General features: G+C 51.5%; 1 protein-coding gene across 1 annotated transcript in view; it reads right to left on the reverse strand.

The window, feature by feature from the left end:
* Positions 1-75: 75 nt before the first annotated feature.
* The window catches only part of LOC120921882 (coiled-coil domain-containing protein 17-like), a 33279-nt gene continuing 13354 nt past the window's right edge, over positions 76-20000 (reverse strand). The window contains exons 4-6 of the mRNA XM_040334372.1: positions 19558-19614; positions 4866-4992; positions 76-417 (exon numbers count right to left, since the gene is read on the reverse strand). Of these exons, the coding sequence (XP_040190306.1) occupies positions 107-417; positions 4866-4992; positions 19558-19614 (495 nt within the window). The 3' untranslated portion in view covers positions 76-106. The remainder of the gene's footprint in view (positions 418-4865; positions 4993-19557; positions 19615-20000) is intronic.

Consider the following 20000-nt stretch of genomic DNA (forward strand, 5'->3'; position numbering starts at 1 on the left):
CACCAACAATTGGGTGGGCATGCCAACTATTCTTCTGCCCCCACCCTTCCCTTCCCAATAAATCTGGAGGCGGAGTCTTGTAAACATCTTCCGGGTCAGGGACTCATCAATAGTGAAGGCAGAGGATGAACATGTCAGGAAATCCATCAGTCTGTTGTGATTGGCTAGAAGGAATAATGGGCGAATTGTAAAAAGGAATCCACAGATGTGGAGACCTGGAATAGACAACGGTGATTGGGCGCTGAGTATCCCGCACACTGTACCTGTTCTCTGATTGGATGAGAGTGACTTGGTCTTTTAATGCATCCAGAGCCAATTGGTTCTTCTCCTCCTGGGCCTTCAGCTCCAGCAGGATTTGCTCGATATGGCCGGTGGAATTCCCGGAGCTGGCCACCTCGGAGAGGCGCTGGCGGATCTCTGTGTGGGGAGAACACAAATTCCTCAAACCTAATAAAGAATATTTTCTCATTGTGAAGCGGATTGTGTTATCGCCCCCCCCCCCCCTGACATGTTTTACCCCTTCAGGGCCAGACAACGCTCAACCCAAATTACAGGTTTATCTTTTTTTTTACACAAATAGCAGTGATATGGCTCTGCGTTACTTTACCTGACAAGTGCGCCGTCATACAACAGGGGGGGATATGATCTCCATGTATAAATACATAAGGGGGGATATGATCTCCATGTATAAATACATAAGGGGGGGATATGATCTCCATGTATAAATACATAAGGGGGGATATGATCTCCATGTATAAATACATAAGGGGGGTATGATCTCCATGTATAAATACATAAGGGGGATATGATCTCCATGTATAAATACATAAGGGGGGATGTGATCTCCATGTATAAATACATAAGGGGGGGATATGATCTCCATGTATAAATACATAAGGGGGGGATATGATCTCCATGTATAAATACATAAGGGGGGATATGATCTCCATGTATAAATACATAAGGGGGGTATGATCTCCATGTATAAATACATAAGGGGGGATATGATCTCCATGTATAAATACATAAGGGGGGATATGATCTCCATGTATAAATACATAAGGGGGGATATGATCTCCATGTATAAATACATAAGGGGGGGATATGATCTCCATGTATAAATACATAAGGGGGGGATATGATCTCCATGTATAAATACATAAGGGGGGATATGATCTCCATGTATAAATACATAAGGGGGGGATATGATCTCCATGTATAAATACATAAGGGGGGGGGGATATGATCTCCATGTATAAATACATAAGGGGGGTATGATCTCCATGTATAAATACATAAGGGGGGATATGATCTCCATGTATAAATACATAAGGGGGGATATGATCTCCATGTATAAATACATAAGGGGGGATATGATCTCCATGTATAAATACATAAGGGGGGATATGATCTCCATGTATAAATACATAAGGGGGGATATGATCTCCATGTATAAATACATAAGGGGGGGATATGATCTCCATGTATAAATACATAAGGGGGGGATATGATCTCCATGTATAAATACATAAGGGGGGGGGATATGATCTCCATGTATAAATACATAAGGGGGGATATGATCTCCATGTATAAATACATAAGGGGGGATATGATCTCCATGTATAAATACATAAGGGGGGGATATGATCTCCATGTATAAATATATAAGGGGGGATATGATCTCCATGTATAAATACATAAGGGGGATATGATCTCCATGTATAAATACATAAGGGGGGGATATGATCTCCATGTATAAATACATAAGGGGGGATATAATCACCATGTATAAATACATAAGGGGGGATATGATCTCCATGTATAAATACATAAGGGGGGATATGATCTCCATGTATAAATACATAAGGGGGGGATATGATCTCCATGTATAAATACATAAGGGGGGATATGATCTCCATGTATAAATACATAAGGGGGGGATATGATCTCCATGTATAAATACATAAGGGGGGATATGATCTCCATGTATAAATACATAAGGGGGGATATGATCTCCATGTATAAATACATAAGGGGGGGATATGATCTCCATGTATAAATACATAAGGGGGGATATGATCTCCATGTATAAATACATAAGGGGGGATATGATCTCCATGTATAAATACATAAGGGGGGGATATGATCTCCATGTATAAATACATAAGGGGGGGGGGATATGATCTCCATGTATAAATACATAAGGGGGGTATGATCTCCATGTATAAATACATAAGGGGGGATATGATCTCCATGTATAAATACATAAGGGGGGATATGATCTCCATGTATAAATACATAAGGGGGGATATGATCTCCATGTATAAATACATAAGGGGGGATATGATCTCCATGTATAAATACATAAGGGGGGATATGATCTCCATGTATAAATACATAAGGGGGGATATGATCTCCATGTATAAATACATAAGGGGGGGATATGATCTCCATGTATAAATACATAAGGGGGGGGGGATATGATCTCCATGTATAAATACATAAGGGGGGATATGATCTCCATGTATAAATACATAAGGGGGGATATGATCTCCATGTATAAATACATAAGGGGGGATATGATCTCCATGTATAAATATATAAGGGGGGATATGATCTCCATGTATAAATACATAAGGGGGATATGATCTCCATGTATAAATACATAAGGGGGGGATATGATCTCCATGTATAAATACATAAGGGGGGATATAATCACCATGTATAAATACATAAGGGGGGATATGATCTCCATGTATAAATACATAAGGGGGGATATGATCTCCATGTATAAATACATAAGGGGGGATATGATCTCCATGTATAAATACATAAGGGGGGGATATGATCTCCATGTATAAATACATAAGGGGGGATATGATCTCCATGTATAAATACATAAGGGGGGGATATGATCTCCATGTATAAATACATAAGGGGGGATATGATCTCCATGTATAAATACATAAGGGGGGGATATGATCTCCATGTATAAATACATAAGGGGGGATATGATCTCCATGTATAAATACATAAGGGGGGATATGATCTCCATGTATAAATACATAAGGGGGGGATATGATCTCCATGTATAAATACATAAGGGGTCCATATAGTGGACTTGGTGTTGAGTTATTCACTTTGCGGTCATCACTGAGGACAAGGGGGCGCTCTACATCTAGAGGAAAAGAGATTTCACCTCCAAATACGGAAAGGTTTCTTCACAGTAAGAGGAGTGAAAATGTGGAACGGACTCCCTCCAGAGGTGGATCTGATCAGGAGATTTCTATAAGAAAGGTCGGGATACTTTCCTAAATGTAGAGAATATAACTGGGTGACATTTATAGGGAAAGGGGATCCGAGAGGCAATCGGATTTTCCCCGGGGGATCAGGAAGGAATTTTCCCCTGCTGGAACATATTGGATCTCATTCTTTGCCTTCCTCTGGATCAGCTGCGGGTATATGGGATTGTATTATTATTATTGTTTGGTTGGACACAATGGACTTTTTTCATCCTGACTAACTATGCAACAGTTGGGGCGCCGGGCGAGCATGCGTGTGCCGCCTTTCCCGAAAATGCAAATCCCGTATATTTACTTGATCCCGCGCATCCGAGCCGCACAATAGCAGTAAGGCTACAGGAGGTGTGAAATCTGCTAAATCCATAACGATGAACAATAGCTCGACCTTTTAAAATATTTGACCCGTGGCATGTAGGACACCACAGCGCCATGTAGGAAAACTAACACTGCACATCACCCTGAACACACCATCCCCACTGTGAAACATGGTGGTGGCAGCATCATGTGGTGGGGATGCTTTTCTTCAGCAGGGACAGGGAAGCTGGTCAGATGGGAAGATGGATGGAGACAAATACAGGACAATCTTAGAAGAAAACCTGCAAAAGACTTGAGACCGGCGGGGGGGGGGGGGGGGTTCACTTTCCAGCAGGACAACGACCCTAAAGTACAGCCAGAGCTACAATGGAATGGAAGAGATCAAAGCCTATTCATGTGTTAGAATGGCCCAGTCACAGTCCAGACCTAAATCCCATTGAGAATCTGTGGCAAGACATGAAAATTGCTGATCACAGACGCTCTCCATCCAATCTGACAGAGACAGAGATATTTTACAGAGAAGAAGAATGGAGGAGAAATGTCCCTCTCTAGATGTGCAAAGCTGGTAGAGACCCCCCAAAAAGACTTGTAGAGAAAGGGGGTTCTACAAAGTATTGACTCCGGGGGACGCCATACAAATGCCCCTCCCCCCACACTTTTCATATTTTTATTTGTATCGTTTTCCTTCCACTTCACAATTAAAATCCCAATAAAATACATTTATATTTTTGGTTGTAACAAAATGTGTGAATTTTCCAGGGGGGTGTGACACTCGGTATGTTTGGATGAAAAGAAGATGAAAGTTTCTTCTCACCTTCTCTCTGTATATAGAGGGGTATAAATACTTTTTCCTGTCTCTGTATATAGAGGGGTATAAATACTTTTTCCTGTCTCTGTATATAGAGGGGTATGAATACTTTTTCCAGGCCCTGTGTATAGAGGGGTGTGAATACTTTTTCCAGGCCCTGTATATAGAGGGGTATGAATACTTTTTCCTGTCTCTGTGTATAGAGGGGTATGAATACTTTTTCCTGTCTCTGTGTATAGAGGGGAATGAATACTTTTTCCTGTATATAGAGGGGTATGAATACTTTTTCCTGTCTCTGTATATAGAGGGGTATGAATACTTTTTCCTGTCTCTGTGTATAGAGGGGTATGAATACTTTTTCCTGTCTCTGTGTATAGAGGGGTATGAATACTTTTTCCAGGCCCTGTATATAGAGGGGTATGAATACTTTTTCTTCTCACCTTCTCTCTGCATTTCCAGTGATCGGTTCCTCGCCTGGATATCAGCCAGCTGACGATCGTGAGCTTCGGTCATCTCCAGCATGCGGTCCCGGTACTCCCTGTCCCAATACAGACCACCGGGGTCCCCCTAAAGGACAATCACACATTGGATGGAATAGGGTTAGAACCCCCGGCAGATTTTCACCATCTGTGTCCCAAGGCAAAACAGGAAGTGAGAGGAAATTAGGGGAATCCTATGAACCCCCCCCCCCCCAGGTCACCAGAACTAGTGTCCCCATTGGAAGTAGGGATGAGCTGAACACGCCCCCCAGCCCCCCCCCTCCCTGTTCAGTTCGCACCAAAACCTGCGGACAGACCGAAAGTTTGTGTGAACTTTAGAACCCCATAAAAGTCTCTGGACTCCAACGTCTGAAATCTAAAGTGCAAATTTTAAAGGCTAATATACAAGTTATTGTCCTAAAAAGTGTTTGGGGACCCGGGTCCTGCCCCAGGGGAGTGTTTGGGGACCCGGGTCCTGCCCCCAGGGGGTGTGTTTGGGGACCCGGGTCCTGCCCCCAGGGGGAGTGTTTGGGGACCCGGGTCCTGCCCCAGGGGGAGTGTTTGGGGACCCGGGTCCTGCCCCAAGGGGAGTGTTTGGGGACCCGGGTCCTGCCCCCAGGGGGCATGTTTGGGGACCCGTGTCCTGCCCCCAGGGGGAGTGTTTGGGGACCTGGGTCCTGCCCCCAGGGGGAGTGTTTGGGGCCCCGGGTCCTGCCCCCAGGGGGAGTGTTTGGGGACCCGGGTCCTGCCCCCAGGGGAGTGTTTGGGGACCCGGGTCCTGCCCCCAGGAGAGTGTTTGGGGACCCGGGTCCTGCCCCCAGGGGGCATGTTTGGGGACCCGGGTCCTGCCCCCAGGGGGCGTGTTTGGGGACCTGGGTCCTGCCCCCAGGGGGAGTGTTTGGGGACCCGGGTCCTGCCCCCAGGGGGAGTGTTTGGGGACCCGGGTCCTGCCCCAGGGGGAGTGTTTGGGGACCCGGGTCCTGCCCCCAGGGGGAGTGTTTGGGGACCCGGGTCCTGCCCCCAGGGGGCATGTTTGGGGACCCGTGTCCTGCCCCCAGGGGGAGTGTTTGGGGACCTGGGTCCTGCCCCCAGGGGGCATGTTTGGGGACCCGTGTCCTGCCCCCAGGGGGAGTGTTTGGGGACCTGGGTCCTGCCCCCAGGGGGAGTGTTTGGGGACCCGGGTCCTGCCCCCAGGGGGAGTGTTTGGGGACCCGGGTCCTGCCCCAGGGGGAGTGTTTGGGGACCCGGGTCCTGCCCCAAGGGGAGTGTTTGGGGACCCGGGTCCTGCCCCCAGGGGGCATGTTTGGGGACCCGTGTCCTGCCCCCAGGGGGAGTGTTTGGGGACCTGGGTCCTGCCCCCAGGGGGAGTGTTTGGGGACCCGGGTCCTGCCCCCAGGGGGAGTGTTTGGGGACCCGGGTCCTGCCCCAGGGGGAGTGTTTGGGGACCCGGGTCCTGCCCCCAGGGGGAGTGTTTGGGGACCCGGGTCCTGCCCCCAGGGGAGATGTATCAATGCAAAAAAGGTAGTTTTTTCGGGAGCAGCGATTTTAACAATGCTTAAAGTAAAATATTCCTTAAAATTTCGTACCTGGGGGGTGTGTATAGTATGCCTGTGAAGTAGCGCATGTTTCCCGTGTTTGGAACTGTCCCTGCACAAAGTGTAATTTCTAAAGGGAAAAAAAAGTCATTTAAAATCTCTCGCCCTATAATGAATTGATGCATTTTTTTTATCAATGCGTGGGGGTCCCCTAAAATTCAATTACCAGGCCCTTCAGGTCTGGTGTGGATATTAAGGGGAACTCCGCCCCAAATTAAAAAAAAAATGGGGTGGAGTTGCCCCAGAAATCCACACCAGACCCTTATCCGAGCATGTAACCTGGCCGGCCGCAGAAAAGAGGGGGGACGAGAGAGCGCCCCCCCCTCCTGAACCGCACCAGGCCACAGGCCCTCAACATGGGGAGGATGCTTTGGGGATCTGTGACAAGGGCCTCATCCCTGCAACCCTGGCCCGGTGGTAGTGGGGGTCTGCGGGCGGGGGGCTTATCAGAATCTGGAAGACCCCTTTAACAAAGGGGACCCCCAGATCCCCTCCTATGTGAATTGGTAATCCACTCTCAGTCTCGGTTTCCTGCGACGGGTGATCTCCTCTCCGGGATCCAGCGATGAGAAGATCTCTTCATCCAGGTCCGGGGTCCAGAGCGCAGCATCGCCGCCTCTCTCCACCGGAGACAGCCCGGCGAATGACGCAGCTTGAGCCAGTGACAGCTCTTATATAGGTGAGGCGGGGCCACCCGTCACGTGACCCCGCCCCCTCTGACTACATCACTGGGGAAGCCTGGGCTCTCCCTTGCGTCAGAGGGGCGGGGTCACCCGTCACAGGAAACCGACAGCGTTGGAGTGGAGACCGCGGGATTCCTTACACTTCCTTAGTGAAATAGTAGAGGTACTAATGTACCCCATTACCAATTCACATGGGGGGGGCCGGGATTCTTTATTAAAGGGGTCTTCCAGATTCTGATAAGCCCCCCACCCGCAGACCCCCACAACCACCGGGCCAGGGTTGCAGGGATGAGGCCCTTGTCACAGATCCCCAAAGCATCCTCCCCATGTTGAGGGCATGTGGCCTGGTGCGGTCCAGGAGTGGGGGGGGGGGGCGCTCTCACGTCTCCCCCTCTTTTCTGCGGCCGGCCAGGTTGCGTGCGCGGATAAGGGGTCTGGTGTGGATTTCTGGGGGAACTCAACGCCCTTAAAGCGGGGTTCCAACCACAATTAGCATTTTTTACATGTATGTCCTTTCATCCTGCGTTTTTATAATATAAATCCGATCACTATTTTCCAATCCGCCGCTCCGCATAGTTTTCTATGTCCACACCGTTCTCATTTTGCTTGTGGGCATTGTGAAGCCCACAAGCACTTACTTCCTGGAAGTCTTGGATGGGGAGTGATAATGGGGTAGAGCACTGCATCCTGGGAAATGATGACACACATTTCCCAGGAGCATTAGAGGGAGAATCCTAGGTGATTCCAAAGGCAGATTTCGTGGGACTGCATAGCAACAGGAAATTCCAGATGAGTAAAAAAAAATGTTTTTTCTTTTTTTCTTTTTTTAGGTCTAATGAGCACAATAATGAAAAAAAAATTGGGACGGAAACTCCACTTTAATATCCACACCAGACCTGAAGTCATTGAATTTGGGGGAACCCACGCTTTAAAAAATAAATAAAAAATGATGAATGACTTTTCTCTGTATTTCCAGAAGCCGACAATTCATTAATACCCACGAGTGATTTTTAATGGCTTTTTTCCCCCTTTAGAAATGACACTTTGTGCAGGGACAGTTCTAAACACGGGAAACAAGCCCCACTTTACAGGTATACTATACACACCCCCTGGGGAAGAACCCGGGTCCCCAAACATTCCCCTGGGGCAGGACCCGGGTCCCCAAACACTCCCTCTGGGGCAGGACCCGGGTCCCCAAACACTCCCCTGGGGCAGGACCCAGGTCCCCAAACACTCCCTCTGGGGCAGGACCCGGGTCCCCAAACACTCCCGTGGGGCAGGACCCGAGTCCCCAAACACTCCCGTGGGGCAGGACCCGAGTCCCCAAACACTCCCTCTGGGGCAGGACCCGGGTCCCCAAACACTCCCTCTGGGGCAGGACCCGGGTCCCCAAACACTCCCTCTGGGGCAGGACCCGGGTCCCCAAACACTCCCTCTGGGGCAGGACCCGGGTCCCCAAACACTCCCTCTGGGGCAGGACCCGGGTCCCCAAACACTCCCCTGGGGCAGGACCCGGGTCCCCAAACACTCCCTCTGGGGCAGGACCCGGGTCCCCAAACACTCCCGTGGGGCAGGACCCGAGTCCCCAAACACTCCCTCTGGGGCAGGACCCGGGTCCCCAAACACTCCCTCTGGGGCAGGACCCGGGTCCCCAAACACTCCCTCTGGGGCAGGACCCGGGTCCCCAAACACTCCCTCTGGGGCAGGACCCGGGTCCCCAAACACTCCCTCTGGGGCAGGACCCGAGTCCCCAAACACTCCCTCTGGGGCAGGACCCGGGTCCCCAAACACTCCCTCTGGGGCAGGACCCAGGTCCCCAAACACTCCCCTGGGGCAGGACCCAAGTCCCCAAACACTCCCTCTGGGGCAGGACCCGGGTCCCCAAACACTCCCTCTGGGGCAGGACCCGGGTCCCCAAACACTCCCTCTGGGGCAGGACCCGGGTCCCCAAACACTCCCTCTGGGGCAGGACCCGGGTCCCCAAACACTCCCCTGGGGCAGGACCCGAGTCCCCAAACACTCCCCTGGGGCAGGACCCGGGTCCCCAAACACTCCCCCTGGGGGCAGTACCCAAGTCCCCAAACACTCCCCTGGGGCAAGACCCGGGTCCCCAAACACTCCCCTGGGGCAGGACCCGAGTCCCCAAACACTCCCCTGGGGCAGGACCCGAGTCCCCAAACACACCCCTGGGGCAGGACCCGGGTCCCCAAACACTCCCCCTGGGGGCAGTACCCAAGTCCCCAAACACTCCCCTGGGGCAAGACCCGGGTCCCCAAACACTCCCCTGGGGCAGGACCCGAGTCCCCAAACACTCCCCCTGGGGCAGGACCCGAGTCTCCAAACACTCCCCTGGGGCAGGACCCGAGTCCCCAAACACTCCCCTGGGGCAGGACCCGAGTCCCCAAACACTCCCCTGGGGCAGGACCCGAGTCTCCAAACACTCCCCTGGGGCAGGACCCGAGTCTCCAAACACTCCCCTGGGGCAGGACCCGAGTCCCCAAACACTCCCCTGGGGCAGGACCCGAGTCCCCAAACACTCCCCTGGGGCAGGACCCGAGTCTCCAAACACTCCCCTGGGGCAGGACCCGAGTCCCCAAACACTCCCCTGGGGCAGGACCCGGGTCCCCAAACACACCCCTGGGGCAGGACCCGGGTCCCCAAACACTCCCTCTGGGGCAGGACCCGGGTCCCCAAACACTCCCCTGGGACAGGACCCGGGTCCCCAAACACTCCCCTGGGGCAGGACCCGGGTCCCCAAACACTCCCCTGGGGCAGGTACCAGGTCCCCAAACACTTTTTAGGACAATAAATTGCATATTAGCCTTTAAAATTAGCACTTTAGATTTCTCCCATAGACTTTTCCAGGGTGTTCCGCGGCTTTTCGAATTTGCCGCGAACTCCCCGAATTGTTCGCCAAACAGGCAATGTTCGACTCGAACTCGAAGCTCATCCCTAATTGGAGGGTTTTCCCTCTATTACTTTCCTGGGGACACTCCCAGTTATACTTTAAGAGATCCGATCGCCAGTCTATTCATTTCCACAACAATCTTCTCCTAATATTATATACACATCGAACGCGTTTCATACATAAAGAGCGCCACCTTGGATGTGATGTCAGCAGACTCACAGCTGTCAATCAAGTGACTCTCTAGAGGATTCCCCTTAACTCCTCCCACAGCAGCTATATAAAAATGAAGGTGCAGAGGAGCTGGGCCAGCGCAGACAATATCTGCACACTCCCTGAAAAGGAGAAAGATATGATGTACAATGAGGGAGGGGCCTGGGCACCTCAAACAACCAATGAAAACCCCAGAGATCTCTGCTGTTACCGGCAATGGTGGGAGAGCAGCGGGGGAGGTGGAAGACAAGTTTTGGGGCGTGTCCCTCAATGGAAAGTGGGGGAGGGGGAAGACAAGTTTTGGGGCGTGTCCCTCAATGGAAAGTGGGGGAGGGGGAAGACAAGTTTTGGGGTGTGTCCCTCATTGGATAGCGGGGGAGGGGGAAGACAAGTTTTGGGGCGTGTCCCTCAATGGAAAGTGGGGGAGGGGGAAGACAAGTTTTGGGGTGTGTCCCTCATTGGATAGCGGGGGAGGAGGAAGACAAGTTTTGGGGGGTGTCCCTCATTGGATAGCGGGGGAGGGGGAAGACAAGTTTTGGGGGGTGTCCCTCATTGGATAGCGGGGGAGGGGGAAGACCAGTTTGGGGGAGTGTGTCCCTCAATGGAAAGTGGGGGAGGGGGGAAGACAAGTTTTGGGGGGTGTCCCTCATTGGATAGCGGGGGAGGGGGAAGACAAGTTTTGGGGGGTGTCCCTCATTGGATAGCGGGGGAGGAGGAAGACCAGTTTTGGGGAGTGTCCCTCATTGGATAGCGGGGGAGGGGGAAGACAAGTTTTGGGGGGTGTCCCTCATTGGATAGCGGGGGAGGGGGAAGACCAGTTTGGGGGAGTGTGTCCCTCAATGGAAAGTGGGGGAGGGGGGAAGACAAGTTTTGGGGGGTGTCCCTCATTGGATAGCGGGGGAGGGGGAAGACAAGTTTTGGGGAGTGTCCCTCATTGGATAGCGGGGGAGGGGGGAAGACAAGTTTTGGGGTGTGTCCCTCATTGGATAGCGGGGGAGGGGGAAGACAAGTTTTGGGGGGTGTCCCTCATTGGAAAGTGGGGGAGGTGGAAGACAAGTTTTGGGGTGTGTCACTCATTGGATAGCGGGGGAGGGGGAAGACACGTTTTGGGGAGTGTGTCCCTCAATGGAAAGTGGGGGAGGGGGAAGACAAGTTTTGGGGGGTGTCCCTCATTGGATAGCGGGGGAGGGGGAAGACAAGTTTTGGGGGGGGGGTGCGTCCCTCATTGGATAGCGGGGGAGGGGGGAAGAGAAGATTTGGGGGGTGTGTCCCTCATTGGATAGCGGGGGAAGGGGAAGACAAGTTTTGGGGAGTGTCCCTCATTGGATAGCGGGGGAGGGGGAAGACAAGTTTTGGGGTGTGTCCCTCATTGGATAGTGGGGGAGGGGGAAGACAAGTTTTGGGGGGTTTCCCTCATTGGATAGCGGGGGAAGACAAGTTTTGGGGTGTGTCCCTCATTGGATAGCGGGGGAGGGGGAAGAGAAGTTTTGGGGTGTGTCCCTCATTGGATAGCGGGGGAGGGGGAAGAGAAGTTTTGGGGAGTGTGTCCCTCATTGGATAGCGGGGGAAGGGGAAGACAAGTTTTGGGGAGTGTGTCCCTCATTGGATAGCGGGGGAGGGGGAAGACAAGTTTTGGGGAGTGTCCCTCATTGGATAGCGGGGGAAGGGGAAGACAAGTTTTGGGGTGTGTCCCTCATTGGATAGCGGGGGAGGGGGAAGACAAGTTTTGGGGTGTGTCCCTCATTGGATAGCGGGGGAAGGGGAAGACAAGTTTTGGGGTGTGTCCCTCATTGGATAGCGGGGGAGGGGGGAAGACAAGTTTTGGGGTGTGTCCCTCATTGGATAGCAGGGGAGGGGGAAGACAAGTTTTGGGGTGTGTCCCTCATTGGATAGCGGGGGAGGGGGAAGACAAGTTTTGGGGGGGTGTCCCTCATTGGATAGCGGGGGAGGGGGAAGACAAGTTTTGGGGGGGTGTCCCTCATTGGATAGCGGGGGAGGGGGGAAGACAAGTTTTGGGGTGGGGGGTGTCCCTCATTGGATAGCGGGGGAGGGGGAAGACCAGTTTTGGGGAGTGTGTCCCTCAATGGAAAGTGGGGGAGGGGGAAGACAAGTTTTGGGGGGTGTGTCCCTCAATGGAAAGTGGGGGAGGGGGGAAGACAAGTTTTGGGGTGTGTCCCTCAATGGAAAGTGGGGGAGGGGGAAGACAAGTTTTGGGGTGTGTCCCTCATTGGATAGCGGGGGAAGGGGAAGACAAGTTTTGGGGCGTGTCCCTCATTGGATAGCGGGGGAGGTGGAAGACAAGTTTTGGGGCGTGTCCCTCATTGGATAGCGGGGGAGGGGGGAAGACAAGTTTTGGGGTGTGTCCCTCATTGGATAGTGGGGGAGGGGGAAGACAAGTTTTGGGGTGTGTCCCTCATTGGATAGCGGGGGAGGGGGAAGACAAGTTTTGGGGTGTGTCCCTCATTGGATAGCGGGGGAGGGGGAAGACAAGTTTTGGGGAGTGTCCCTCATTGGATAGCGGGGGAGGGGGAAGACAAGTTTTGGGGTGTGTCCCTCATTGGATAGCGGGGGAGGGGGAAGACAAGTTTTGGGGTGTGTCCCTCATTGGATAGCAGGGGAGGGGGAAGACAAGTTTTGGGGTGTGTCCCTCATTGGATAGCAGGGGAGGGGGAAGACAAGTTTTGGGGGGGGGGGGGGTGTCCCTCATTGGATAGCGGGGGAGGGGGGAAGACAAGTTTTGGGGTGTGTCCCTCATTGGATAGCAGGGGAGGGGGAAGACAAGTTTTGGGGTGTGTCCCTCATTGGATAGCGGGGGAGGGGGAAGACAAGTTTTGGGGTGTGTCCCTCATTGGATAGCGGGGGAGGGGGAAGAGAAGTTTTGGGGGGGGGTGTCCCTCATTGGATAGCGGGGGAGGGGAAGACAAGTTTTGGGGTGTGTCCCTCATTGGATAGTGGGGGAGGGGGAAGACAAGTTTTGGGGGGTGTCCCTCATTGGATAGCGGGGGAAGGGGAAGACAAGTTTTGGGGGGGGGGGTCCCTCATTGGATAGCAGGGGAGGGGGAAGACAAGTTTTGGGGGGGGGGTGTCCCTCATTGGATAGCAGGGGAAGGGGAAGACAAGTTTTGGGGTGTGTCCCTCATTGGATAGCGGGGGAGGGGGGAAGACAAGTTTTGGGGGGTGTGTCCCTCATTGGATAGCGGGGGAGGAGGGTCCCGGATGGGTGATGATCGATCGGTCGGAATTAATCACTATAAATATATTTTCTAATGATGTATAATAGGCACCGCCCTCTCCCTGCCCCTCCCCCGCCTGTGACGGTATTAGAATGATATCCCCGTCAAACATTCCCTTCTTCCCATAAAGAAAGTCACCCCAATATCCCATGAGGAGGAATATTCCTGGAATCACCCCAATATCCCACGAGGAGGAACATTCCTGGAATCACCCCAATATCCCACGAGGAGGAACATTCCTGGAATCACCCCAATATCCCACGAGGAGGAATATTCCTGGAATCGCCCCAATATTCCACGAGGAGGAATATTCCTGGAATCACCCCAATATCCCACGAGGAGGAATATTCCTGGAATCACCCCAATATCCCACGAGGAGGAATATTCCTGGAATCACCCCAATATCCCACGAGGAGGAATATTCCTGGAATCACCCCAATATCCCACGAGGAGGAATATTCCTGGAATCGCCCCAATATTCCACGAGGAGGAATATTCCTGGAATCACCCCAATATCCCACGAGGAGGAATATTCCTGGAATCGCCCCAATATTCCATGAGGAGGAACATTCCTGGAATCACCCCAATATTCCACGAGGAGGAACATTCCTGGAATCACCCCAATATCCCACGAGGAGGAACATTCCTGGAATCACCCCAATATTCCACGAGGAGGAATATTCCTGGAATCGCCCCAATATTCCATGAGGAGGAACATTCCTGGAATCACCCCAATATCCCACGAGGAGGAATATTCCTGGAATCACCCCAATATTCCATGAGGAGGGATATTCCTGGAATCACCCCAATATTCCACGAGGAGGAACATTCCTGGAATCACCCCAATATCCCACGAGGAGGAATATTCCTGGAATCGCCCCAATATTCCATGAGGAGGAACATTCCTGGAATCACCCCAATATTCCATGAGGAGGAACATTCCTGGAATCACCCCAATATTCCATGAGGAGGAATATTCCTGGGATCACCCCAATATTCCACGAGGAGGGATATTCCTGGAATCACCCCAATATTCCACGAGGAGGGATATTCCTGGAATCACCCCAATATTCCATGAGGAGGAACATTCCTGGAATCACCCCAATATCCCACGAGGAGGAATATTCCTGGAATCACCCCAATATTCCACGAGGAGGAATATTCCTGGAATCACCCCAATATCCCACGAGGAGGGATATTCCTGGAATCACCCCAATATTCCACGAGGAGGAATATTCCTGGAATCACCCCAATATTCCACGAGGAGGAACATTCCTGGAATCACCCCAATATCCCACGAGGAGGAATATTCCTGGAATCGCCCCAATATTCCATGAGGAGGAACATTCCTGGAATCACCCCAATATTCCATGAGGAGGAACATTCCTGGAATCACCCCAATATTCCATGAGGAGGAATATTCCTGGGATCACCCCAATATTCCACGAGGAGGAACATTCCTGGAATCACCCCAATATTCCACGAGGAGGAACATTCCTGGAATCACCCCAATATTCCATGAGGAGGAATATTCCTGGAATCGCCCCAATATCCCACGAGGAGGAATATTCCTGGAATCACCCCAATATTCCACGAGGAGGAATATTCCTGGAATCGCCCCAATATTCCACGAGGAGGAATATTCCTGGAATCGCCCCAATATTCCACGAGGAGGAATATTCCTGGAATCGCCCCAATATTCCATGAGGAGGAATATTCCTGGAATCACCCCAATATCCCACGAGGAGGAACATTCCTGGAATCACCCCAATATTCCATGAGGAGGAACATTCCTGGAATCACCCCAATATTCCATGAGGAGGAATATTCCTGGGATCACCCCAATATTCCACGAGGAGGAACATTCCTGGAATCACCCCAATATTCCACGAGGAGGAACATTCCTGGAATCACCCCAATATTCCATGAGGAGGAATATTCCTGGAATCGCCCCAATATCCCACGAGGAGGAATATTCCTGGAATCACCCCAATATTCCACGAGGAGGAATATTCCTGGAATCGCCCCAATATTCCACGAGGAGGAATATTCCTGGAATCGCCCCAATATTCCACGAGGAGGAATATTCCTGGAATCGCCCCAATATTCCACGAGGAGGAATATTCCTGGAATCACCCCAATATCCCACGAGGAGGAATATTCCTGGAATCACCCCAATATTCCACGAGGGGGAATATTCCTGGAATCGCCCCAATATCCCACGAGGAGGAATATTCCTGGAATCACCCCAATATTCCACGAGGAGGAATATTCCTGGAATCGCCCCAATATCCCACGAGGAGGAATATTCCTGGAATCACCCCAATATTCCATGAGGAGGAATATTCCTGGAATCGCCCCAATATCCCACGGGGAGGAACATTCCTGGAATCGCCCCAATATTCCACGAGGAGGAATATTCCTGGAATCACCCCAATATTCCATGAGAAGGAATATTCCTGGAATCGCCCCAATATTCCATGAGGAGGAACATTCCTGGAATCGCCCCAATATTCCACGAGGAGGAACATTCCTGGAATCACCCCAATATTCCACGGGGAGGAATATTCCTGGAATCACCCCAATATTCCACGAGGAGGAATATTCCTGGAATCACCCCAATATTCCACGAGGAGGAACATTCCTGGGATCGCCCCAATATTCCACGAGGAGGAATATTCCTGGAATCACCCCAATATTCCACGAGGAGGAATATTCCTGGAATCACCCCAATATTCCACGAGGAGGAACATTCCTGGGATCGCCCCAATATTCCACGAGGAGGGATATTCCTGGAATCACCCCAATATTCCACGAGGAGGAATATTCCTGGAATCGCCCCAATATCCCACGAGGAGGAATATTCCTGGAATCACCCCAATATTCCACGAGGAGGAATATTCCTGGAATCACCCCAATATTCCACGAGGAGGAATATTCCTGGAATCTCCCAATAAGCCACACATGAGTCAGAGCTTACTGCTGGAACAAGACACTTTAATGGCAGCATGCTGCTGGTATATATGCAGTTTACAAGCTAAATCCTCAATCACAGAACAATGAAATCTCCACCCCCTTTCCACACACAGTGGGGGCTCCCATACAGATTATAGGCAGACACTTTGGCGCCGACCCTGAAGACACATTTCTTTAGATAATGACATCAGTGAAGGTAATTACTAGTTGTAACAGAATACGTTATCTAGACAGCTTGGCCCCGCATATAGGAGAGGTAATTACCACAATGAAGCAATCAGAATAATTAACATGAGCCCCTTCTAATCACAGTAAACAGTAAACACAGGTCTCCTTCACACACACACACAATAGGTCAATTACCCTTTCAAATAAGGAGCTGGCTGAGGAAGGGACATTAACATTTCAACAGAGGAATGAGTCACACCTGAAATCACCTGTTACCTCTAACACACACACACAATTACTAGCAGGGAGAATTACACTGAAGCATATCCTTCACAATGGCCCCCCTTTTTCTCCCTGCTCCGGCAACCCGGTTGGACCTTTTCTGGTCCAGTAGGGTTGACGGGTTCAGAGCTTTTAGTCCGACTCAGGTATGCCACCGGGTCGTCAGATCACACGCCGGTCAGTCCCCAAGTCTTTATGTGATCTGCAGAGTCACCAGCAGTCAGTGTGAAGACGGCGAATGGGTCTGTGCGCCGCCATCTAGGTGTCCCGCTATGGGAGGGGGCAGGTTATGGCTCTGAAGTGACAATCACAGGAGATTCATAAAAAATATTTTTATTATATTTGTTGAAATGCTGTAGCACCGGTGCTCAGAGTTCGGGGGGGGGGGGGGAATCAGGGCCCCATAGGGTCAGCCACCCTCTGCTCCCTCCGCAGCCGCCGGTTCTCCTCTTTGAGCTTCTCCAGCTCCATCTCCAGTTCATGGAGCCTGGGGGGGTCAGCCTGCTGTGACCTCAGGCGGTTGTTCTCCTCCTCCATGCGGCTTATGCACTCCTCCAGCTCTATGTACTCACGGATCAGCTCCTGCTTGCTCATGTCCTGCAGGCTCTCCACGTGGTCCTTCATCATCAGGAACTGGGTGGTGGTGTAAGGGGCCACCGGTGGGCCCTTGGCGAACATCTCGGCCCGCATCTGGGACGCCCGCTGCGACTCCCTCTCCTCCAGTCGCTTCTTCTCCTCCCAGGTCAGCTTGTTATACGGCTTCCAGGACCTCTTCTTCTTGAGGGGTAGCCGGCGGTGCCTCTTTCTGCCCAGCTCCCTCCAGGGCCCCTCCGGCTCATGGCTGTCGCCCATGACCAGCTGACAATGGTGTTCCCTGTTGTCCGTAATACCAGATTGTACCGTGAGGACTTCGTAAATGGTGTCCAATGGTTCTTCCGGACCCAGCTCCTGGAGATCCCAAGCCGAGTCTACACAATGGGCTGCTGCTGGTGGGCGGTACCCAGGTTGAGACCAATTTGACCTGGTGTTGTCATTCATGGGGCAATTCTGCTTGAAGTGACCCAGCTGTTTGCACCGGAAGCAGCATTGTTCGTTGTCCTCCTGGCGTGGATAGCGAGGGCTAGATGTCACCGGTCTGTTAGGAGGTGGGTATCTAGCGGCTGGTGGGTGTGAGGGCGCCGTTGGTCGTGGAGGTTGTACCCGTGGTGTGACCTGGTTTGTCTTGCGAGTATCTGCATATTCATCCGCCAACTTCGCGGCCTCTGGTAGAGTCATGGGCCTGCGATCTCTCACCCAATCTTTGACGTCCGTCTGGATGTGATTGTAAAATTGCTCCAGGAGCATTAGTTGCAAAATGTCCTCTGCGGTGGTGGCCTGGCTGCTGTTAACCCAGTTAGAGGCCGACAGGGATAACTGGCATGCCCATTCCGCGTAAGAGTCTTTCGTGGTTTTGCGTGAGTCCCTGAACTTCTGTCGGTGGGACTCTGGGGTTACTGCATAACGAGCCAGGAGCACTTCTTTAACCCTGGCGTAGCTATGGATATCCTGATCTGGCACGGTCCGGAAAGCATCAGAAGCTTTGCCTGACAGTTTGCCTGACAATATTGCAACCCACTCTCCTCTAGCTATTCGGTGCAGGTTACATTGTCGCTCAAAATCCGCCAGGTAGTTATCAATTTCACAGTCCTTTTCATCAAAAGCTTTAAAAGCGCTAAACGGAATCTTCCTTGCGTCTGCTGTGCTGTACTCACTGTTCGGAGAAGGTGCGGCTGCTGGTTGGACTGCTGCCAGTTTTAACTGTAGCTCTGCGTCTCTTATTTGTTTATCCTCCTGTAGTTCTGCGTCTCTTATTTGTTTATCCTTCTGTAGTTCTGCGTCTCTTATTTGTTTATCCTTCTGTAGTTCTGCGTCTCTTATTTGTTTAGCCTCCTGTAGCTCTGCGTTTACTAACAGGTCCATCACTCTCAGCACTACATCTGCCGTTGGGTTTGGACCGAACCACGCTAGCTTCTCTCTCATTACTTTGTTGGCTGGTGATTCCTCCTCCTGAATCACTGGTGTCTCCATCTCTTGTACTGCTGGCGTTGCTGCAACCAAGTTCTCCTGGTCTAGCTCCATTGATTCTGCTATGATGACCCGCTTGGTTTTGTTGCTAGCAATCCTTCCACGAACTTCCAGTAGTTCTTTCAGTGTCTGCTTGGAATCTGGGTGTAAAGGAGAGTAGAAGGGAAAATCCCGCTGCTGCCAACCAGTTGTGACGGTATTAGAATGATATCCCCGTCAAACATTCCCTTCTTCCCATAACGAAAGTCACCCCAATATTCCACGAGGAGGAATATTCCTGGAATCGCCCCAATAAGCCACACGAGTCAGAGCTTACTGCTGGAACAAGACACTTTAATGGCAGCATGCTGCTGGTATATATGCAGATTACAAGCTAAATCCTCAATCAAAGAACAATGAAATCTTCATAACATTTCACCAGAGGAATGAGTCACACCTGAAATCACCTGTTACCTCTAACACACACACACAATTACTAGCAGGGAGAATTACACTGAAGCATATCCTTCACACCGCCCATGTACACATCATTACCTGGAAGGAGCGCAGCGGCGGGAGGGAGACTTCTAGAGATTTTCGCAGTTTGTGGAACTGAAAAAAAAGAAGAAATGTCAGCGGATCGGATATTCTAAGTCCGGGGGAGGGGCGTCACTTCTCACCCAATCACCAGGAACGCCTCTCGCCCCCATCATTAGTACATTTACTTATTAGAACCCCGTCACCACCGGAAGATTTACCCCCCTTCATGACCCGGCCATTGTCTGCTATTCAGCACTGCGCTACTATAACCGGTGAACGCGCGGTCACACGTCGCTGGACACGAACGCCATTTATTTCATCAATAAATAATGGCATTTCTTCATACAGAAGTATTCTGAATATTGATCGGTGAAGGCGACACCCGATCTATTTCGGGATCAGCTACTTATAACGGGACTGCGATAATGCGGCGGACAATCTGATACTAAATGACATCA

Source organism: Rana temporaria (genome assembly GCF_905171775.1).
Source record: "Rana temporaria chromosome 7 unlocalized genomic scaffold, aRanTem1.1 chr7d, whole genome shotgun sequence".
NCBI lineage: Eukaryota > Metazoa > Chordata > Amphibia > Anura > Ranidae > Rana > Rana temporaria.